The following is a 25,885-nucleotide window of genomic DNA, read 5'->3' as shown; positions in this document are numbered from 1 at the left end:
CATGTCCTCTAAAATCAGGCATAATGCTAATATCTTTGTGCTTTCTGAGCATGTTCTACATATCGGATGACCTTGAATTTTTTTTCTGGCGTACATATTTATATATAGACATATAATTCGTTATTAACCTTAAATACCTAAATTATTGACTTACCAACTTTTGGCAGTTTTGTTTTATGTATGATGAAATTATTTGCAAATATGTATTTACTCTGGAAGTATGTACTAATTTTGAAACATCGTATCAACTGATACATCTATCTATGTAAATGCAAGCTATACAATGCCATATTACAATGAATAATTACATACAGCAGGTTGAATTTTGCAGAAAATAATATATTGTATCCTTAAAATGAGTAAGAAGTCTACACAAAGTGATCCATAAAGTTAGTGCGTAGGTACCTATCTAACATTTAAATTCCGCGCCACTCCTGCGAACTAGTGCTGGGTTTGTAAGTACGTGACGCCTCAACACCTGAGCGCCATCATCTTCAAAATGGTCTACTTTATAACTGTCAAATAACATTACATAATATACCTACCTGCCTCCAATGTAGGCTTAATAGTAGCCGATGAGCACAAGCTTTCATGTTTAAAATATTTGCGTCACCCTAGAAGTTTCTTTTAGTCAATAATCATTAAATGTATTGTTATTTATTTTGTAATATAGGAGTTTTTCGTTATATTATTATTATTATTATAAAATTATCTACCTTTAATATTGTTTTTTGTCTATGGAAGTACTTCTCAAACTGGGGGGCCGTGGAGTTCCTGCCAGGGAGCCGTAAAATATTTCAATATTTGAAAAAACAAAAATCATAACGTGATCACTGGACGATACCTGATACAAATCAGTCAAAATCTCAAGATCGCATTTTTACACGATCACAATGAGTGAATCACACAATGAATTTTAGAACTTAATAATGAACTTCGCCTCTTTCTTCCCACTTTAGTGATGAAAAATGGATGTGTTTTGCTTCATATTTTGAATAAAATATAGAAATAAAAAAAATAAAAAAAAATAAAAATAATAAAAGATATCAACATTTTAATTCTGAATATAAAACTTCAAGCTTTGGTCAAAACGTATTAATTAATCTAGGATGCACTGACATATTGTTTTCATGCTCGAATGAGAGTGTTTTACCACCAATGAATTATCACTCTCGACTAAGTGATAAAATGACAAAGATCACATTGTCGAATCACAACGATTTTTCAACATATATTTAAAAAAAACTTAAATGAATACCAAAAGTACAATTGGATAAGAACACCATTCGCTAAATCCTTAAAATATAATTATATAACGTGGGCAGTTCAAGAAGAATTGATTGATATTAGATCAAATAGTTCCCTTGAAGTCGAATTTAATGAAAGAAGTCTTGCAGAATTTTGTATAAGGTGACAGCAAGAATATGCGTCAATCGCAAAAGCAGAATTGTTAATGATAATTCCTTTTTAGACAACATACCTATGCGAAACAGCATTTTTACCATTATTGTTAATAAAAAATAAACACATATCGTGTTTTTCAACGGAGACTTTGGAGCAAACCCTGCGAATTAGCATTTTAAACATTGTACCGGATATAGATGTATTATATAAAAATATGAAATAACACCCCTCCTCCCATTTAATTGTTTTTATTTTTTTAATAAAAATATAAAAAAAGTACTGTTGGTCAGAAAAGACTAAATTTTTTCGGGACGGGAGCCTTGGATTTTTTTTTCTGATTTCGGCGGTCGTGGGATGAAAAAGTTTGAGAAGCACTGGTCTATGGTATATTATATTCATCGTCGATGGTGGATTTGAAAATGGAACGAGTGGGAGTGGGCTGCCATGTTAATTATGTTTGAATGTCCTTTGTTTTTGTTCTCTTGTTTATTGTTTTGTTTTATTGACAGGTTTTATGTGATTTTCAAAATAAAGCTAAGTGGAATGGGCCAATAATTAGTTTATTGATGTACGTGTAGCTACTATTTTGTTGTTGTGATTGACTCATTGCATACAAATACACTTAATCGCCAGTTACCTATAAATTTGCATAATAAATGAGTTAAAAACTCATTGATTTGGGTTTTCATCAGTGGTACCTATGTTTTATTACAATGTTTTTTAAAATCACGCGATTGCGAGTATTTAAATTAGCAAACATCGCGTTGATATAATTTCTATCCAGTATGTATGTGTCATTAAATATGGAAAACAATCAGAATATTTTAAATATATGAATACATAATATTATGTTTCAAAAAAAACTAGACACATTATGTAGATACTGAATTACATATTGGATTTTTTGTAAATCTGACAAAATCATCTTTATTTTTTTCAATTTCTACAGTATATTTTCTAAAAGTGAAATTACAATTTGAATATTTTTGTAAATGGAGTTATCAATATTTATTTCTAAAGTGATCAATGCTTTTTTGTCAGAGATCTTTGATGAAATTATTATCAGATTAAACCTACCTGCTAATGTAGTAACATACTTTTTTCTTTGTTTCAGTTTTCAATTCGAAACGATCAACTAATATAAAAATGTTAATTAATTAGAGAATCTCAAAGCATACTATATTTTGATGTAAAATTACTAATTATTGGCTATCGACCTTATTACCCCATTTAGGCCTTGTCCACGTAGCGCATGTCTCGTCGCGATTTGCCGCGAGTGAATATGGACACCTTAATGAGGTCACCTGTACTTCGACCGTGTGCGACAGTCGTCACGGTACGAGTGCTTGTGGACAGCTCAATGAGGTCACGTATAGCTGGAATTCACGCGAGTCAAAACGCGCCGTATTGACAAGCCCTTACACGTGCATGGATTTACTGCTAACACTCCGTATTATCGCAGCCATAACAAAAAAATACACGTGTAAACACGTATCATCATGTATATTGCAAGATTGCATGCATGAATAAAAAAATGTCAGAAGCTTCTGAATTTTCACGCGACAATTGGACGGTTCAATATCTGCGCCTCCGCAGTAGAACGATAGTAGCGAACCCGCTGGCAAAAAAACGAAATACACCACATTTTGAGGTTAACCGATTTTCACTACCTGTCAAATAGTACCAAACAATGATATTATCGCGTCTTGCTTACTCTTCAAGAATGAGATTGGAGAGACAGTCAGCATTTTTATGTGTACTAAACAGTTTTTATCGCCACACTATTAGTGCAAGTAAATCCATGCACGTGTACAGGCACCATATGGTCATACCTGCAGTATAATATTATGAAGTAGGTGTGTATAAGCCGTCAGACTTTCTCGTTTAATATCTTGATGACGCGAAGACTCGGCTTTCCATAAGGTTTATGAAGAAAACTCTATAGACACTAGAATCCTGAGCTGCCCTAGAGACGTGAGGACAATTTCAAGAATGATACGAAGAGGCTGAGTGTGCCCAGCCGAACAGATAGTTGGAGGATAGTTTTTCAGTTGGGCGTAAATTCGAATGGACAGCTTTAAGTAAATTATCTTTAGTTCATACCATATTATCCTTGCATACATCCGATTGACTATGCGTTTCTACTCAATACGAAAACATAATACGCCATTCGTTAAATAAGTTAGTAAAAAAAATATTCATAAAAAGGGCGTAAACGGTGAGTAAATTTTGCGAAAAACATTATTTTTTAGTTGACTGTTGTAAAATTTTTACAAAAAAATGAATTTAATCAACGTTTTTTACTCATTATAATATAATAAAATAACTCACGAATATTTAAAAAGTTTATGCCATCTTTATACTGTTATTAGATGTTTGATAACATATTATTTTTAAAGACTGTAGCCCCAACGGATATTGTTGGCTAGGCATCAGTCAGTATATATAAAGCTTTTTAATGTGTAGAAAAGCTCCCCGTACCAAATTATGGCAATAATTATTTTCATGTAAAAATATATAATTTAATAAATAATAGGTAGGTACATCAACTACATTTTAATAGCATCGTTGCCAAAAAAAATTGTTTTGTTTAGAACGTTCATTCCTCAATTTTCTTTAGTGGTAATAAACTCTTTAAAAACACATACTATTTACTAGTTTTACTACTAAATATTATTATTATTATTATTTACAACAATTTTGATGAATATTAACTGCTAATTTATTTCACAAGAGTGTAACTTTCGTTTTGTTTCACTGATAGTATTTTAATTGTTATTTTTTATTACCACGTTTTTATTAGCTCGTATTCTAGTTTGTCCGGTACAGATTTTTTCTTGTGTGTCCAGTATAAATTTTTTCTTGTTTGTCCAAGATTTGCATTGGACGATTGAAGATTTTTAACTAACTTCCCGACTAGCTAGACATTTGTAACTTTTAGAATATATCAGAACACGACGACAATGCATTCTTTTAATACTTTTAGCCATTTTTAAGCAGAATTGAATTCATTTTCAATTAATTCTGTTTTGTATGGAAAGTTATTATTGTTAGTTGCTAAGGGGGTCCTAGTAACTAAATTATTGATATATACGTGCGTTACTATGGAAATCAATATGAAATGTCGAAATGACATTTCAGTATTCTATATTTATTCAGTGTTTCTATCAAGTGCAATATTTTTTTTTTTATTAATACCTACATAGAATTGTCAAAGTTTATATGATTCAACAGAAAATTTGAGAACGTGGTATATAAAATTTCTTTTTATCTTGTAATTATATGTTATTCTGTTTAATAAACCTAACCATGACATAAAAATGATGAATTTGTTTTATTTGAATAATTCCCATATTTTTTATTCAGTATTAAACTTTAAATTCAATTATCGCATTAATGACATCTGTGAACAATGATTGATTTCTCCCGATACCCTTCTAACTACATATAATAATGTTTTTATAACAATTATTTTTGTTTGTTTTAAATTAAAATAATAATAAAATTGACGTTTACAAATTAACATAAGGAGATCCATGCCTTCAATGGATCCCATCGCACATGGGCATTGAGGGCAATGAAAGGGCGGATGATCTGGCAAAGGAAGCTGGCCATCCAGGGGTACCATATCAGTGGATACCAGAATACCTGGACTGGAATGAGGCTATAAAGAAAATGGGCTAAAGTACGTGGATAGATTTTCACCATTAGAAAAGGGGAAATGGAGTAAGTCTATTCTACCATCACCACGAGAGGTGCCCTGGTTTGTAGAGTCTTCTTTGACGAGCTTAAGTTAATACTGAGGCTAAGAACAGGGCACACAATGGGCAAAAGATTTGATGTCCTCATGGGAAGAAGCGAATCGCAACTCTGCGATAAATGTCATGTTTTAGAGGACATTGTACATTTAGCACTACAATGCCCTTAATATTATGAACTTCACAGAGTACAGCTGCGAATTGCGGATATCTATGAGAATGTCGACCAATTGAAGGGTGTCCTGGCGGTGGGTAAGACGGAAGAGCTAGGCAAAATTGTAAAGTTATTTAACAGAATAGGAGTGAGGACCTGATCGACGGATCCCCTTCTAGAAGAGAAGAGGCGATATGACAGCGAGTCGCAGTCAAAGCCTCGGTAAAATTACAAAAAAAAAATAACGTAATTTGGAATTTGAACCTTATTACAATGCAGGTAGGTACCTAGTTAATTTTCAATTAACTACCTGTTAATAATCACTTTCATATTTTGTTTATTACGAAAAAAATACCAAATATTGATCAATGATGCTGTCAGTATTTTTATACAGTTATGTCTTGTCAATATTTTTTAAAGAGTTTTTAATATCTTTGGCTAAGACGGCTAAAACATTCTAAATAATGTTAAATAATAATTATCATCTGAGGGAAAGTTTCTAAATTTCATTAGGCAGATCGGATATTCATAAAACTGTACTAATTATTCATCCGCCATTATCCTTGTCAATCAAAATTAATAATCCCCTCCCTCGGCAATAATTATTCTCGCGAGAAATATCACGGGCGGGTGGCCATTTTTTAAAAAGACGCGTGACAGACAACATGGCGACCGAGTGGGCTACGTCACTCGGTCACGGGGTCGCTCGGGGATGGGGCTGGGATGGCGGGGGGCCGACTTCGCGAGACACTGTCTCGGTACAACAATAAAAGTGATGGAAAACAACAAATGCGGGAAGAAAAACAAAAAACAAGAGGGGGCATTTCCCGAGACGTCGTTCGGGAGGTTTCGTGAGTCTTCGGCGTATCTATCGAGCGGATGGATGCGCACGCAATGGGTCTGGTAGGTATTTAGTAGTCAGGTCGGCTGTTTGCGAATTTGGTAATAAATAAATATTGAATAAGAGAAATGGTTTGTTATTGAATAGCGTATCTCAACTGTTATATATGGCCACGTTTCAAGCAATGCTTTATGGTTACCGGACGGCATATGTGTGAGAGAGCTTTTTCAAGATACATACATCTCGGTAAAATGAAAATAATATCACACATGGGCTTTGAAAGCTGTATTTTCCTTAACTTGAATGCACTTTTGTTGTTCAACGTTATATTATAAAACATGTGAACTTTCTTGGTTGTAATTAATTTATGTATTTTTTGTATTGTTTATTTTATTCGGCCTATAGCGTCGTGGGTCTCAGGTTCGAATCATGGGTCTGGCGAGTACACATATTGTTTTTAAATTTGTGTATGAGTCAGACTATGGACCTGATAGGTTGAGCAAGTGCCTGACAGCCATTTCTCGTAAAAATAAAATGTGTTAATACAAACCTCTACTCTGTGGAGGCCCATATGATCTTATTAGGATCGGACATTGTCGGATATAATGTATTCTATTTTAAAATTTACCTAATTACTCTTTCTTGAAGCCTTTTCTTGCAAAGTTTTTGTGATGGGCTTTTGTTCCTTTTCATCTACTCTCCGTATACTGAGGGACTTGAAATTTGGTACACACGTTGGTGTGGTGACAATACAACATAAATTATTTAAGTTTGTGTACAATCCGGCATTTTTGTAAATCATCTCATCCGTTTGACACATTGACTAATAAATTCTTCATGGACAGTTTCCAGTTAGAAATGTGAAAACTCATGGGCATCGTCAATCTGCTTTTCAAGATAATAGTAAACATTGCATTAGTGCATGTCGTCGTTTTGTACATGTAGTGAAAGAAGTGTAGAATCTCTGGAAGGGGGGGGGGGGTCTAAAGTTGTGATTGAACTGCTAAATATTTTTTTTTTTTAAGGAATTAAAACATTTTGGACATAAAAAATCTAAATTCAAGACGTTCACAATAAGAGATTTACATTATAACAAAAATTACTTGCACAAGAGAGAAGAAGAAACTATATAAAAAAACATAAATATAATTTTATACAGAAACAAAAAAATCGAAAACAAAATACATACTCGTAGCTCGTCACTGAACATGTATATGACTGTATTTAGAAGTTATGTAATTCGGTTAGAAGATGTTTAAAAAGAAAATGACTGTCCCATAGTCGGCATTCATATATACCTACTTACGTAGTTGTAGTCTGGATTAAAACTATTTTTTGTATCGGCTTATCAGGCATCATTAACGAGAGCTGCGAGAATGGTCAATGCGTTCCCCAGGGATATGGACATTTTACTTATGTGCTGTGTATTTTGTTTTATTGTTATAATAACCAGTTATGTTCAGAACTTTGGAATTCGTAATTTTTTATGCATTTCAATATTTTTAAAATAAATATGTAGTCTCTCAAAAAAGAATAATATAAAATGAATGCATACATGTTAATTTGTTATGTTGAGAGAAAATAATACATATGATGAATTATACGAATTGAAGTTAAGCCATTAACTCATCTATATGTAGAGATGGGTTTCGGGAATTTCCCGACGGGAATTCTCAAGAATTTTTCGAAATTTTCTATCCCGAATCTCGGGAATCTTTTCTCGGGATTCGGTATTTGTTTATTATCAAATATTATTTGAAAAAACGGTTTTCTATATGAAAAAAGTGGACAGAAAACACAAAGCGTTCAAAGAGCGATCGGGGCATTTAACACAACTAAACCAACGTCGACTCAAAATGAGCGCAATTTTTACAACATCGGGGAATTTTGTGTCTCAAAAGCGTACGCGATTGTCATACGTAGCGATTGACAGTCTGTGTTTTTTGAAATTCCATTTTAATAAGTAATGTTTTGAATAATTTTTGTTTTCCTACTTCTATTTTGTTTGGCTTCTTACATAAATAAAAAAAATCATATTTTTTCGGAATTTGTCTGTTTTTACACTGATTTTAAGATTTTTACAGGTTTTTTTTTAAATTTCCCGAAATATCGGGAATTCTCAAGAATTCTTTTCTGGAAATCTTGAATCTCGAGAATTCAAAATTTCATCATTTCGGGAAATCCCGAATCTCGAGATTGAGATTTTCTCGGGAAATACCCAACTCTAACAATCTATAGGGTTGAGTGACATCACTGTTGCCTTATATATTATATTACATATTTTCTGAATAAGTTAAATATGTACCATGAATATCAGCCTATACCGTCCATAGGTTATATATGGCGGAGTTATAGGATGTTGGAAAAGTCTCGGAAAATGAAAAAAGAGTAACAAGCTACAGGAATTCTTGCAGTTGACTTGACTGGATATGCATTGACTAAGAAGCAGATATAGAAGAATAATACGGTTCCTTACAAATTTACATACATTGTGATACGAAGTGGCATATTGAATTTGAATCTGGGGTATTTTCCCTAAGAATAGACCGACTGACTCATTGGGTACTCAATTGAGCAGACATTATTTGTTTATTATTTACATGTGAATATATAATTAAGTATATTCAATATTTAATATAAGTGTATACGATCTGATTTTAGGAATATTAGATACTTTATTATTGAAAACACAATATAGTTTTCATTAACTTCAGAAACATTCGAAATAATCATAAAAAATGGAATGGGTAGGATTCAAAACGCAAATCTTACTACTATTGGAGCGACTCATGTCTTGAATGGCAGGTTAAAAAAAGGGATCTTTGCCGGTCCCCCTACCTATCGCTAATAGGTATCTAATGCTCTACAGTGGTGTTTACCAAATGATAAGGTCAAATAACATGAATTGTATTTTTAACGATGTTTACACACATTGAATTATGGAGTTATCAAGATAAGTATCAACACACATCAATTAAAAATTGCATCACTCAACCATATAATTTAAAAAGGCAATAACTCCGAAGTAACAGCGACTTTTTTTACTATTAGAGCAAATTAAGATGTGCGTTTATCTCACTTATCTGGTCGACCCACCACGCCAGGCCCCTCCAGAGCCCTATCAGCCCCCCCTTTGTGGGGCCATGACTAAAGCAATGACATCAGATACAATTATTAATTAAGTCACGTAACAGAAATTCATTCATTCAGTACATTAAAACGTATATTTTATACATGAGTTCTCTGACAGTATTACATATTATTGTTGTTTAATTGGATAAAACGCATTTTTTGTAGTACTTATTCCACTTTTAATCAATAAAATAGGACCGGTTTCCTGTGAAACTGAGTTGAAAATGTCCCTCTAAGGCGGACGAAACCGGTGCTAATTTATGGCGTGCATTTTTGAAGCAAGTATTAATAGACAATTTTGAAAAGTTTTTAAATAACAACTGTCAGAATTTTAAATGAATGGTAAGTATTTATTTCAAAGTATCGGTATAAGCCCGCCAGTTTTAATGTTGAATGTAAAATATTGGTACAGCAAGAAATAATATTCAAAAATCAGTAGTAAAAATAAATAATCATTATTTAAATGACATGGGCCAATAGATAAAATCAATATCCATTATTATTTTGATAGTATGAAAAGTAAAAAAACCTTCAATGGGGCGCACGGCATTTTAGGGTTACCATTATCGCATATAAAGTATATTAGTCTATGCATTCATGAATATCGGTAAGAACAAACTATTTATGATTATATTATTATTAAAATAAGATCAAATAAGAAGTCGCAGAGGTGCAGACAAAAGAGCTAGATGGACATTTCACAAAATAAATGCGAATAACCTCAAAGATTAAATTAATAATTGATCAAAAATATAGGTTCACTAGGTAGGTACTACAAATATTACAGAAATCATTTTTTTAAACTAAGTACATTTTTATTACCTATTATTGTCTAATTTTATAAATAAAATGAATCTCAGTTTGGGTACAACAATAATTAATAGTATGATATTAAATTTATCTCAATTAAAATTGTATGCTAAATTAATTAGTTAGGGTTCGTGGATTTTTTATATTTTACATGTTTTTTACTCATCACTACAAAAAAGGTTTTTTTCAACGTTTTTTAAAATTACTAATTTATGTAAGTATCTTAATTATTTATATAATATGCATATTATTATTTTTACTATTAGTGTAAATGCCGAATCAGATAATAATTTAATATTGTTAATTTATTACAGTATGTAATGTAAACAAGACCGTGGAACGTATTGCCATTGGCGAGCCAAAAGTCCGAGGACAATTAATAAGTCGTCCGATTTGTCTATGCTCTGATACTGATCAACGAACGAATAAAAAAATCGAGCTGTCAAAAGTTGCGATTATCGGAATGTTTTCCGATAATCCTAAAATGTTGTGTTATTTATATGTAGACTTGCATAAAATAAAATAACAGTAAAAACAACATAAATTTTATGTTTTCTTTTATGAATTTCATGAACGTTTTTAGTAATAGGTTGTACGTAATTGAAGGAAAAGATTTTTATGTTATCGTTTGACTGGGTGTGTATTCTAGATTATCATTTTCAATCATTCACATTGATCGACATCGGTCGTCTTTAGTAATAGGTTGTATGTAATTGATATATCATTGAAGGAAACGTCTTATTCTGTCATATGTTTGTTACCATTGATTATTATTGTGAATTTTTGAACACAAGAAATACATTTATTGTAAACAACTGAAGTCTGTCTTATTATTTAATTCTGATACTGAAAATAATATGTAATAAGCACTATACAAGTCTGAAGTATGTCTTGTTATTATTGCAAAGTTGAAAATGTATATAATAGACACTACAATTTATTTAACTCCGCGATGAAGTAGAGATTAAGGGTTTGAATCTCATAAGGTAAGGTTACATATATCTTTGAAGTGCGCTTAGATCAAGAGTGTATGCCTAACAGCTACCTACAACTGATGGTTCGGAAGGTGCAGTTAAGTTAAGTTACAGCTGATAGTTAAAATGAAATAGTATCTTAAAGGCACTAGAATCTTGCTCAGGAGACTCGCATTACATCATTGAGCCATTTTATAGATACACAAATGCTGCTACACTAAATGGGCGTAAGGGATGAAATAATAGAGAAAAACCATTCTAATAGTGCAATCTGTTCTGGAGAGCCAGATAGAAATAACAATACTATCCTACTAAATTTAACATAATAAGGAAGCTACTAAATAAGTTATTTCTGTAAAAGAAATAATCTGTCCAAAATAGATTTTATACTGACAAATTGATATTTATACTTACCATTAATTATTTTAATAATTCCCGGAAATTATTTAAATAATTCTTTATCATAATTTAAATACTTCCATTGTTATATTATAATACTTACCAATAATCATTTTTTACTTGCTGTTCATATTAAATAGTTCCCACCTTTTTAATAAAATACTTGCTCAATTTTTTATTAAAATACTTGCTGTTAATGCATATATATACTTACCCAATAATTTGAAGCCCTAATTTATTGATTAAAAGTGGAATAAGTACTACAAAAAAATGCGTTTTATTAAATTAAACAACAATACAATGCAGTTCCACCATGAATTGACAGTTAACAAAATAAAAGATATTATTACATACTAGCTGAAGTACCCGGCTTCGCACATGGTCGCTTCGTGGGTATATTTATCTTAGATATTTAAAAAATAATAATAGGTACCTAATTGTTTTTTAAATATTAAAATATCTGTGTTATACAATATGGCAATATGAAAATAATTCTAATAAGAGTAAATGTCAAACAAAAGACCACTAAATTAAAATCGAATCCAAAATATGCAAACGTTATTAATGTTATTAATATGTAGTAAAAAAAATCAAAATTGCATGGAACAAACAAACAATAAACGTTGTATTTTATATAATACTAATTTAGAAACCTTCGCAGGTGTGCGCACAACAACTGACAAAAGTTTCATCGCAATCGGACGAATGTTATAGGAACGCATACGAATAGAAGAAGATGATGATTTTCTAATTCAGAAATCTTTGTGGGCATGCGCACGACAACTCACAAAAGTTTCATTGCGAATAGAAGAAGATAAAATAGAAGAAGAAGGAGATGGTTATTCTAATTCAGAAACCTTTGTGGGTTTTGGCAAAATTATTGACGAAAGTTTTATTGCAATCAGATGAATGGAATAGAAACGCATACGAATAAAAAAAAATAGAATGATAAAGAAGAAGAAGATGATGATTTTTCTAATTTAGAAACCTTCGAAAGTGTTGGCACAACCACTAACGAAAGTTTCATCGCAATCGGATGAATGGTATAGGGACCATACAAATAAAAGAAGATAGAATGATGAAGAAGAAGAAGAAGATGGTTGTACTAATTCAGAAACCTTTTCGGGTGTTACCACAACAACTGACGAAGGTTTCATCGCAATCGGATGAATGGTATAGGAACCATACGAATAATGTATAAAGTATAGGAACCTTAAGATATAATGAAGAAGTAGAAGATGGTTGTACTAATTAAGAAACCTTCGCAGGTGTTGGCACAACCACTAACGAAAGTTTCATTGCAATCGGATGAATGGTATAGGAACCATACGAATAAAAAAAATAGAATGATGAAGAAGAAGGAGATGATGATTTTTCTAATTTAGAAACCTTTGCAGGTGTGCATACAACCACTTACCAAAATTTCATCGCAATTGGATGAATGGTATAGGAACGCATACAAATAGAAGAAGATAGAATAGAAGAAAAAGAAAATAGTTGTGTCAATTCAGAAACCTTTGCGGCGTGAGCACAACACTTGATCAAAATTTCATTGCAATCGGATGAATGGTATAGGAACGCATACAAATAGAAGAAGATAGCATAGAAGAAGAAGATGGTTGTACTAATTCAGAAATCTTTGCTGGTGTTGGCACAATTACTGACGAAAATTTTATTGCAATCGGATGATGGAATAGGAACGCATACGAATAGAAGAATATATAATAGAAGAAGAAGAAGAAGATGGTTGTACTAATTCAAAAACCTTTGCGGGTGTTACCACAACAACTGACGAAGGTTTCATCGCAATCGGATGAATGGTATAGGGACCATATGAATAAAAGGAGATAGAATGAAGAAGAAGAAAAAAATGATAATTTTTTTAATTTAGAAACCTTTATGGGTGTGCAAACAACCACTTACCAAAATTTCATTGCAATCGAATGAATGGTATAGGAACCATACGAATAAAAGAAAATAGAATGAAGAAGAAGAAGAAGATGATGATTTTTCTAATTCAGAAACCTTCATGGGTATCCATATAACCACTAACCAAAATTTCATCGCAATCGGATGAACGGTTTAGGAACGCATACGGGACAGACAGACAGACAGACAGACAGACAGACAGACATTCATTTTTATATATTAGTATAGCCTATACTCTTTGCGCAAATGCAAGCAATAAGTTGACAAAGTTTTATCGCAATCGGATGAACGGTATGGCTGCGCATTAAATACGAACAAACAAAAAACAAACAAACAAACAAACACACAAACAAATAAACAAATATTAATTTTTATATATTAGATTGACTTAAATTTTTCTTTCAAGTATGTACATTTTAACGTTTAATTATCATAAATAGGAGTCAAACCTTCTGAAGGCCTCCCTTACTCACTCGGCTTGTATTGCTTCCATTATTGCCGAACTCAACGGGCGGCCACAAGTCAAATAAGATTGAGAAACAGTCAACTGGTGGAACGGAAGTATTTTACTTCGGGACTTAAATTATATGGTAACAAAACATTAGACACTATATCTAGCCATCCAATGTTCTTTTTTGCGCTATACTTAATTGCTTAACGGTTCGTTGGAATTAATCCTTGCCATGTAGCTTGATTTAGAAGAACGCTGATGAGTGAATATTAAAAAGGCCAATAGTTAAAATGTGTCGCAATTAGTACGTCGCCTTGTAGCATAGAGGTAAATGCAACGGACGGGGCGTAAACCCAGGAGATGCAGAGTTTGATTTCCTGCCGGGGTGGCTTACTTTTTTCATTTTTTTTTTCTATTGGTTATAATATATTTTCTCAGAAAGTGTTTTTCAACATTATGTATGTTCAATAATCTGAAAGTAATTATTGTAAGATTTTAAGGGTAAGCCAGTTTCAGAGATGTGAAGCTTCGGCAATATTTGAAAATGGATGACTAGGTTATAATTTGTGTTTCTGAGGACGCACTGCTTTCGGGGTTTGTTTTCTTTGCGAAGATGCGAGAACACTTGCCAAGAGATGCGACTCATAAATCCGCACGTCTCGAGTACGTTTTATATCACGTTGCGTGTAATAGAATAAATAAAATGAAAACAGGCCTAGATCTATTTGTCAGTCTGTTTGTTTATTAAAAAGAAAAAGAAAACATGGAAAAACGTATTATATACTCTATTATTGTATTATCGTATATTTAAAAAAAAGGAACATTGACCTGGAATAAAAGTCATTTGACAGCAAATCGTAATAAGTACTATTTTACCACGTTTTTCTTAGCTCGTATTCTTGTTTGTCCGGTGGTTGTTTATCCAATACAAATCTTGCAATCGATTTTTAACTAAGTTCCCGACTAGCTAGACATTTGAAACTTTTAGAATATATCAGAACACGATGCCAATGCATTCTTTAAATACTTTTAGCCATCTTTAAGTAGAATTGAATTCATTTTCAGTTAATTCTGTATTGTATGAAAAGTTATTTCGACACCATTATTGATTGGTAGGGGTCTAGGGTCCTAGCAACTAAATTATTAATATATACGTGCGTTACTGTGGAAATCAATATGACATGTCAGTACAAATTCTTTTGATCGTTTAAGCTAGTCAAGTCAAGTTCAACAGAATTTAAAAACGTTGTATATAAAAAGTTCTTTTTATCTTGTAATTATCCATGTTATGTTGATAGTTCAATGTTAATATGGTACCTAGTTGAGCTGTTTAACTATCCAATACTAATAAAAAATATATCAAAATTATGGTTAAATAGCAAATAGAGATTTCTTAACGTCATTCTATAAAGATGCTAAGTAGGTATGCACATTTTTTACCGCTACCAAGTACCTAACGTACGTTAATGTATTATTTACACAATTAATAATGAATGAAGTCATTCAAATGAGCTAGAATGTCTTCTAAAATCTTGCAATAAATCTCTTTGATGCTTTGCAAAATGTACCTCATTATTTTAAGGAACAAACATAATATATGACTGAAAAAGTGTGCACTATGTTTGTTGGAATGCCTTAAACTATTATGGTTTCGTTTAGGCATGGTTTAATTATCATATTTAAAAATTTAACCAACACTGTCTGCAATTTGTAGATAGTGGGTTAGGTTTAGGCGGGGCTTAATTGATTTTTAAAACTAACAACCACCACTTGCAATTTGTATTCTTAGTTCAAAGAAAAAAAATACGTATGTCTGACAAAGTTTAGAGTGCACTGTTTTTGTTGGATCTTAACAGCCTATTTCCACCCTTCGTCACTGCTATTAATTTCTATTAGCATGGTGGTGTGCGTAATAATTTCAATAATAATAATTACTGAAATACTAAAATGAATATGTACTTGCGTTATAAAGACATCGAAATCTAGAAAAAATACGTACATATTCGATGTGCAATTTCACACTAGGTATATCCGATGATTAATGACGTCTAAAACGTTTCAAAATCATAATAAAAAAATGTTTAAAAACCTGTTTGTTTTACAGAAATAGTTTATTTCATGAAATATAATAATATGTTGATAATATTATGTCAATATATTTTCAAAAATGGGAAATAAAATATATTATAATATGAAGAAGTGGTTAAAATCAATCAAATATATTTGGGCAAATAATATAATTGTGAAAAAAATGATTTTGTTATTCCCTTTACGAGTTTCTTAAAATAACAATTTAGAATAATTACTATACATTAAGTTTTCCACAAAAATTAGTTTGAAAGTCTGTAACTTTCACATATCACCATTTTGAGATAATCGCAAAAAAACGTCAAGCATAATATTTTAAAACTGCAAATATAATATTTTCTTTTCGCAAACATATTAATTATTAGTAAACAATAAGAAACAGGGAATAGTATAAAAAATCATGTTTAACGCTAATCGTAGAATATTTCAAAAAAAATGGCAAGAGATGTTTCATTATAATTAACTAACAAAAGGAATTGGATGCAATATGTTTTATGCGTATACATACGATGGAAAAGTTCATATACTTTTATGGTACTACAACTCTTGGCCTTCTTTAAAAGCTTCCTCAATCCGTGACGATATAGTGCTGACAATCTCCAGTTGCTTTGACCGATTATTCTTGGTGCAGTCTAGTTATCATAGTTTTGGTAGTTCAGGTCTTCTCTTACCCTCGAGGTTGCGTACATAGCATGTCTTGCTGGTTTCTCCTCCGGTTAACTACTCGTATCATTATGCACGTCGCCGATCTAGCGCAATTTCTCTTCGCCCCATAAAATACGTACAGCTTGCCATTATATCTTGACCTCCAACTGTCATCTTCTTGAATAGCCCCAAAGATTCTTCTCAAAAATCTCCTCTCAAAGATATCCATATTTATCTCATATTGTTCGCTTTGTGTCGAGTATTCTGGTCCACACGTTAAAACTGGGCGCAGGACAGTTTGGTATTAAGTTGTTTTGGTTTTCCTTGAAAATGCCTTGTTTTCCTACAATTAAGAAAAATATCAAAAAAGTAAAAATAAATGTTACCGTCTTCAAAACGAATAACCTCAATTGGACATAGTTATGCAGAAAGTAGCCAGTCCACAAAATATAAAAAAATATGAAATATGATATATGATATAGATCAGATGCGAGAAGGTTTTCTCTACGTTCTGCTGAAAATATCCAAGCCGCAAAAAATTGTTCTTGAAATAAAATACTATTCACAATTTTACATTTTTAATATGATGTTGTTGCTAAAGTGCCATTATCTCAGCTCGACATTATTGTGGACTGGCTACATTCTGCATAACTACGTCCAATTATTGTTGATACATATAATATTATGTATTATTATTGTTTTATATTTGAATGCCATACTCACTGTCATTAATAAACCTTTTATACGAATGATATTTTCATGATTAATTTGTTTTTTTTTTTATTTGAAAAAATATATAAATATATGCTTTTTAACACGACAATAGGCCTTGAAGATAGTATTGTGTATTTTAAAAGTACTGTATTTTAACAGTAGTATATTTAGTAATAGAATTGAAACAATCACAAATACCCAGGCTTTGAGAAAATCACATAAATATATTGTGTCCTCATCGGATATCCAACCCGGAGTTCCCGAATGAAAGACCAGCGCAATATGCACAGCCCCACGACAGCTGTAGGTACCTTTATTTATTTTTAAATCTATATTTATACCAATTATCAATACTCTTGTTTAATCCTCTGTTCAATACATCCACAAAACATACATATTTTAAATAAATATGTGTAGGTACATTAATTATTACGAAAACTTACTCGAAACACTTGGGAACACTCTACAATTTAGTGATAATATAACTAGCTACCTATCTACTTAGTTTTACTTTTATTAAATTAATGAATGTTTCCAAGAAATGAATGGGAAGAGGGTGAATCACGTCTCGTGGCCTATTTCAGATGAACAATCTGCACGAGTATATCGTTTGAGCAGCTGATTTATTGTTAAGAAATTTAATGTAGGTCACGGTCTAATATTGGAAATTATGTACAAATATAATAAGCATTGTGCATAGACCGTAGAAAAACACTGAATGAAAATCTATAATTGCATAAATTGCATAACGTGAGCGATGAAGAATAAAATTACACATAAATAATAAATTAAAATAAACGGAAAAAAAACAATATTCTGATGTATTCCAAAAGTAATCAAATTTTTAATTTACCATTTCTTTTATTCAACGATGATTTAAGAATGCACCATTCTAATTATTGAACATACATAATTTTGAAAAACACTTCTGAGAAAATATATTATAACCAACAGAAAAAATCTTTTTGAAAAAAGTAAGACACCCGGCAGGATCGAACCTGCATCTCTTGGGTTTGCGCCCCGTGCGCATTGTCCACTATGCTACAAGGTGACATACTAATTACGACAAATTTTAACCATCGGCCCTTAATACCTGCTCATCAGCGCTCTTCCAAATCAAGCTACTATTGGTAGTTTATTAGTAATAGTTGGCGAAGAATTGAGGGTGAATAATTATGGGCTGAGAATTGCGGGCAAAGAATTGTAGGCGAAGAATTATGCGCGAAGAAGTGTTGGTGAAGAATTGTAGGCGAAGAATTAATAAATTTGTTCGTAATAAATTTTGAAATAGAAAATTGTTGGCGAAGAATTGTGAACGAGAAAAATGTTCCCAGACTTATTTTACAACGTTTTTATTAGCTTGTATTCTTATTTGTCCGGTGGTTGTTTATCCAGTAAAAATCTTGCAATCGGTTTTTAACTAACTTTCCGACTAGCTAGAAATTTGAAACTTTTAGAATATATCAGAACACGATGCTAATGCATTCTTTTAATGCTTTTAGCCAAACTAAATTAAACTAAATTATTAATATATAACGTGCGTTTTTGTTTGTTTTTTATTTACTTTATATCAAGTACAAGTTTGAGCATATTGAGCATAATAATTGAACAGAAAATTTAAAAACGTTGTATATAAAAAGTTCTTTTTATCTTGTAGTTATTTTCATGTGATTATTAAATTATAAAATGAGGGAAACCCATCCGATTTCGTTGGTGGATGGGTATGTCACGTAAATTTGGTTCGAATTAGCGATCACGTAGAGTAGAAAGCTCAATATATTGATTGGCAAAACATTAATGCCAAAGCAACCGGGCGTGATTCTGTTTTGTCTCGATCAAAACAATATATCTCTGCACCGTTTCATTTCATAAGTCCGTCCCTTTCTGATATCAATGCGAATGTATGCGAACAGATAGTTAAATATACATAGGTATAATGATACACATAATATTATTATTGTATTGATAATCGAATGTAATTATTATTATTCAAATCTACGTTAACATTTTTACCACGTTTTTATTAGCTCGTATTCTTGTTTGTCCAGTACAAATTTTTCTTGTTTGTCCAAGATTTGTATTGTACGATTGAAGATTTTTAATTAATTTCCCGACTAGCTAGACATTTGAAACTTTTAGAATATATCAGAACACGATTGCAATGCATTCTTTTAATACTTTTAGCTATCTTTAAGCAGAATTGAATTAATTTTCAGTTAATTCTGTTTTGTATGGAAAGCTATTTCGGAAAAAAATCGTAAAAAGTAAAACACTATTATTGGTTGCTAAGGGGGTTCTAGCAACTAAATTATTAATATATACGTGCGTTACTATGGAAATCAATATGAAATTTCAGTATTCTATATTAATTTATTCAGTATTTCTATCAAGTACAAAAAAAAGTATTTTTTAATAGATAGCATTGTCAAGTTTATATTATTCAACAGAAAACTTAAAAACGTGGTATATTAAAAGTTCTTTTTATCTTGTAATTATTTCTATTGGACTCTTATACTTTTATATTGGACGGAAATTATAAATTGAACTGGCGTTTATCGCCACCTTACTATTAAAACCTCGTACTTAAGTCTGTTTGAGAAGAATGTTGAGGGGAAGGGAAAAACGTAATAAAAACAATATTTTAAAGACCTCTCCAATCGATGAATCTGCTAACACTGGTTGTGAATTACGAGGCTTTAATTCCATGTTTGAAACCACGAGACCTATGAGTTTTTAAAATATGTAGATAGATGGACAGCATACTAGTCTAGCAACAGAACCGAGGTTTCGATATGATTTAAAATGTTTTTTTGTTTAAATTTTGTCGAACAAACTTCATTTTTCCATATTATCGGACTTACGAGGTCTTAATAGTAATATGGCGTATGTAAGACATAGGTCTCCATTATAATGGTTTGGAATGATATTTAAATTATTTATGTTGACAGGCAATCATCGGAACGGTTTTTAATAAATAATACTAAAGATTTGTACAACACAAACATGGACCTCTCCAAACCAATCCGCCCCGCACCACACTCGGTCTTAATCGGGCCTATCACGAAGCTATACGTTTGGATGTAAAGCATTAGCAGTTGATTATGCTTGGAAGTGTCTCAGAAGCAGATACCCAAGACTGAGATCGCCACGCTGTCGAGTGAGCTTTGACCGAGTTTACTGAAAGACGTAATTGAATAAAAGGTGCCATGGGAAAGAAACGCACGGAGACTTAACAGAAATAAATGAATTTATTGATATTATATAATATACGAGGCAACGGGCCGCTCTCTTTGACATCAATACTGTTACTCCCTGGCGATGGCCTGGAGCAACATTAAACTCGATGCGAAATGTCTGGGACTCACGATTGTACTCGGTCAAAACCAAATGCCGCCTATTCAACGCTTGCATTCTGACGGTGCTCCTTTACGGTTGCGAATCATGGCATCTTACGAAGGCTCAGAGAAACCGTATACTGAGCTTAGAAAACAGATGTTTGCATATGAAGACAGTGCGATCCGGTATAGGAATGACCAATTTGTAGGTATGCGTATGTGTTCTGGCGGTTTCGACTCGCAGCCCGAGTGGCGAGAGCCGCAAGTGGCTGACATCCATTTCTCGTAAAAAACAAAATCTGTTAATACAAACCTCTGCCCTGTGGAGGCCCATATGATCCTATTAGGATCGGACATGGTCGGAAAAAAAATAAAATATAAGTATCTAGCTACTTATTACGTAGGTATTTTTTGTTTGATTCATTTAGAAATTAAATAGCTGAGACATTATTAATAATATGATCACAATATTTTTCTACGCCAGTGATTACCGAGCGGTTATGCGTCAGGCTTATAATGACGTAGGTCCCGGATTCGAAACCCAAGTTTTCAACATCTCAATTGGTTTACGGGTAATACTTACTACAGTTTTGTCGAAATAATTGATTATCAGCAAGAATTTCGTGTAGAAAATACTGGTTAAAATCGTCGTGGTTAGGTAGGATGTCCGTAGCTTAATTTGAAAAGCACACTAGCGCAAATCCAGCGGTTACAGGTTCAAGACCCGTTGTGTGCCGTATTTTTTTTCTAAAAAGGATTTTCTAGTGGGTATATGCAATTTCAAATAATGTATGTTCAATATTTAGAACGCAGTGGCAAAGCGTGGAGGTAGGCTGTTAAGATCCATCATGAATAGTGCACACTAATCTTTGTCAGTCATACGTATTTGTTTTCATTGAAATAAGACTACAATTTATTTACAGATGGTGTTGGTTAGTTTATTCAATTAATAATCCCTGCGAAAACTAAGCCATAATAGATAATAGTCAAAAAATACTGGTCTATCTATAAAATATCTAAAATTATGCAATTAAATCATACATAACTTTGGATATTTTATAGATAGAATAATATTTTATGAATTAAAAATAAATGAACCAACAATATATGTAATATAATATATTTATTCTTAATCCAACGAATAAAAATATGTTTAGTCTGAATGAAAAAGTGTGCACAATTTTATCGTATTGCCTATAGTAACCAAAACTATTTTTAGGCAGGGTTTAATTGATTTTTAAAAACTAACCAACACCATCTGTAAATTGTAATCTTTGTTCAATAAAAACAAATACGTATGACTTACAAAGTTTCAGTGACGTCCCGTGGGGGTAGGCAGATTGAGCGTCACTTGGGGGCGGCAGTTACTCGAAGGGCGGCAAATCGAGATTTGGTATACCTACTTATAGAAATAGCTAAACATATTTATTAAATACCTACAATAATAGCTTTGTAAAAATGGTGTGGAAATAACAAATCTGCGTATTGCTAAATGGTACAAACCAAATGTGTCAGAAATATCAACCAAATACGACATCAGACTTTAACGATTTGGGTAAGTGTCTAACTTAATTATATTTATTCGCTTTTTATATCTAAATTTAATTTTATATGCTTTATTGGTGTATATTTTGTTAGTATGGTATCAATACAATACATTTCCTAGATACTGGAGTCATGAAAGGGTGATAAAAATACTGTATAAAAAATGGGGCGGCATTTTGCTTAGGGACGTCACTACAGAGTTTAATGTGTACTATTTATGGTGGATCTTAACAGCCTACCTCCACCCTTCGCTACTGAGAACGTTACATTCTCATAATATCTTGTGAATTATTCGTTGAATAAAAAAAAAGTGGTTTATTGTCTTTTACTTACCGGTAGTAAACGGGTTGAGATTTGCAATTACGTGTACGTCAAAGATGATCATAATATACACAAGGTACGTAAGCATATACTGTTTGAGTTTTGGCTTATGACCATTCGAGCGGAATGATTATTATTGTGATTCCCAGTTGTGTGTGTGTGTATGTGTGTGATTGTTACAATCACGCATCATAATCCTGTGATGCCTCTTTACTGTCTCATTTGTGAATATATTGATCATTAAATTTATTACTGATTTGGTATACAATACTTATACAAAAAAGGTATAGAGATACTTCAGATCAGGTATGACCAACAGGTCGATCGTGGCCGAATTAATATTTTATAATATCACATCATTGTTAAGGGTCCACATGCTCATTGCTCAGCGTAGGTCATATGGACCTTTAATGGTATTTTCATAGCATTACCCTGGACATTCCTTAAACGTTGTTGATAATCTATTTATATAATTTTGAAGCCTTATTATCTTTTATATTTATTTTAAACATTTGATGACTGCATAAAGTATTTTTATTACATAAAATAGTATTCTTTTAAACCTCTCGCTCTAATGTTTTTGAATATAGTCATATTTCAGTATATCCATGTGCAGTGGTGTTAAGACTTTTTAGATTTATTAATCGCCCCCACCCCTATATCCAACCTCCTCATCTTCTCTAAAAATAATTACAGTCCACTTAAAAAGCTCAACCAATGACAAATAAATGAAATCGGATATTTATATCAATAATGATAATATATTGTATTTAGCGGATTTTTAAATTAATAACATTTTAATTAGATGTAATATTGACGATTATAAGAATAGCCGAAATATGAAGATTACGAAGTGCATATTAATTGAATTATTTGCAGCTTAGTGGGATGGGTAATCTAAGAGCCCTATGCACAATCGTCTGTCATAATTACAACAAAATTACAACAAAACACTATCCAGAAAGCCTTTCATAGTTATGATCGAGTTGTCTATGGTCCACCAGATCTGTAATAGCTTCGTTCTGTTTTTCTATTGAAAATAATACCATATATAAATTTTTTTTTCTTCATAATTTAGGTAAATTATTTTGTAATTGTTAAACGATGACAAAAAAATGAAAAATATACAAAATAAATTCAATAACAATTAATATTTAATTAAAATGATTAAATGTCTCCGTAATTAGTGAATATAAGTAAGTTATTTTTTGACCCATGTTTTTCCCGATACGGTAACACTTGCCGTTGATATGTCGGATGGTGTCATTTAGAATTATTACAAATATGCCATGATGTGAATAATTATATAGAATGATTAAAACTAATATCACCAAGTTGGTGTGTAGGTAACTAAGTACTTATATATTTCAACTACCTATCTATTGGTTTAATATTACATAAATATCTAAATCAGAATAAGAAAAGTTAATTCATAATTCATTGACACTGACATTTCAATTCGATAATCGGTTTTACTAAATTAAGACATGAACAGAATCAACGAAAGTAAAGGAAAATATGTCGTATTAAATGTCACGGATATTTAATAGTTGTTCAACAGTTTTAATTTGCAATAGGTAATTAAAATATCGTATATCTACCATCGTACCTAGCATAGATAATATACGTAACCTAGGCACCTAATCTTTTTCAATGGATTTTTTGTCGACCTTTTATGAAATTTTACCTACCTACTCATAACATTATAATAATAATATATACTACCTACCTAATAATGAGTAATGAATGAGTTTAGGATTGTTGACAATTATTCACAATATAATATTATCGTAAGTATTGTGTTTCAATCGAAAACGAAAGATCTCGGTTCTCTATTTTCGAGATTGTCCATTATCGGCATTTTGCGCGAATTCTACATTCTACCATGCGTACATCATTGTTCGCAATACCTGCAAACTCCAATATGCAATATCCATATTAAGATCAATTGTTAAATGGATTTGAGTGTATGGGCTGTTGTATAGACACGTAAATTTATTTTGACAGCAGCTGTCAGTGGTAAATGGTATTACAGAAGGGGGCAAGTTCATAACAAAAGTAGTCTATGGTTAAGGATTCCTTAACTCTATAATCTATAGTTAACAGATGGATTTCGGCTACTTACCAATTTTACTGTAAGTTTATGGTAAGTACGAATTGAGCATTACTCCCTAAGGTCACATTACAGTACTGTCAAGTGAAAGTGTAAGCGGCATGGGCAGCTTGGCTTCATTATGAATTTTACATACTTTAGAATTACTGGCGGCGCTTTTTAGTGGACTGTATTAGACGGAATAATACGGATGCTAAGGGGGGGTATATCAAAGATGCCAGGCACTGACCTTTCATAATGCTGAAGCTGGCTCCATGATCTTGTTGTCACTCATTCGCACTACGACTCTTAAGCGTTATTGTTTATTGATTCACCCTGTGAGTTGACGGCAAAACAATTTTACGTAAATGATGTCTTAATGTTTTACAGGTTAAGTATAGATGTTTACAAACACACGGTTGCAGAATGACTGCCATTGAATATAGTAGGTCTGGAAAGGATAATGATATCAGATGGTTAAGACATTTAAATATATTTTATTAGGGTCACCATAATTGGCCGAACCAATTATTACTATATTATAATATGTCAATAATTTTAAATGTCACCCGATATATTATAAAATATTTTCCTCAGTAATATTTATAATGTTGCCTGTATTTTCATTAGAATCAAATAGAGGTATAGTGAACGGTTATTAACCGATCCACGTAAAAGTTTCGCGGGCAAAGGGGACTCTCCATTTTATGTAAAGTTAAGAAGAGAAAAAAATCTTTGATCAAAATATTTTGATAAAAGTTGTTGTATTTGAAAATTCACGCAAGAAGAAATAAAATTAACAAGTGACTTTCGTGTTATATATTTTTGCTTCCTGCAAAATATTATTTATATAATATTATAAGGGACTTATTACATATTATTTTTTTATAAAATTATGTTATAAAAATAAATAGTCATCCGTGTTGTACCCACTTAGTTATATTTTGAAATATCGACATCTAACAGTGAATGACGTGATATGCAGGGTTTTTCAACCTTTTTCGCAACACGTCATACTATTATAATACAACATGTTCACGGTCCACTGAAGAATACGTTTTATAAATTTATTATTGTAACGATCTGAATAAGTATAATATTTTCAGATTCTTAAAATACCAAATTTTTGTGTGTCACTTGAAAAGAGTTTCGACTATAACTATTTATTGTCGAATAAGAACTTCTTTTCCTTGTGTTAAACCTGTGAACTGACAAGCCTCTCCTGTGCAGTTAATCGAACTTCCGTTTTTAAATTTGGAACGCTACTAAATATATCATTATTTCATTTTACGC

The 25,885-nt window shown here is 31.9% G+C and overlaps 1 protein-coding gene across 1 annotated transcript in view; it reads right to left on the bottom strand.

The window, feature by feature from the left end:
• Positions 1-6,010: 6,010 nt before the first annotated feature.
• The window catches only part of LOC147071611 (uncharacterized), a 71,005-nt gene continuing 51,130 nt past the window's right edge, over positions 6,011-25,885 (bottom strand). The window contains exon 2 of the mRNA XM_085947981.1: positions 6,011-6,066. Within this exon, the coding sequence (XP_085804107.1) occupies positions 6,011-6,066 (56 nt within the window). The remainder of the gene's footprint in view (positions 6,067-25,885) is intronic.

Source organism: Rhyacophila brunnea, unplaced genomic scaffold, assembly GCF_057557595.1.
Source record: "Rhyacophila brunnea isolate RB1 unplaced genomic scaffold, BYU_Rbru_1.0 scaffold_20, whole genome shotgun sequence".
NCBI classification, from domain to species: domain Eukaryota; kingdom Metazoa; phylum Arthropoda; class Insecta; order Trichoptera; family Rhyacophilidae; genus Rhyacophila; species Rhyacophila brunnea.
The sequence above is the reverse complement of the archived record's forward strand: the minus strand, read 5'-3'. Positions and strand labels throughout refer to the sequence as shown.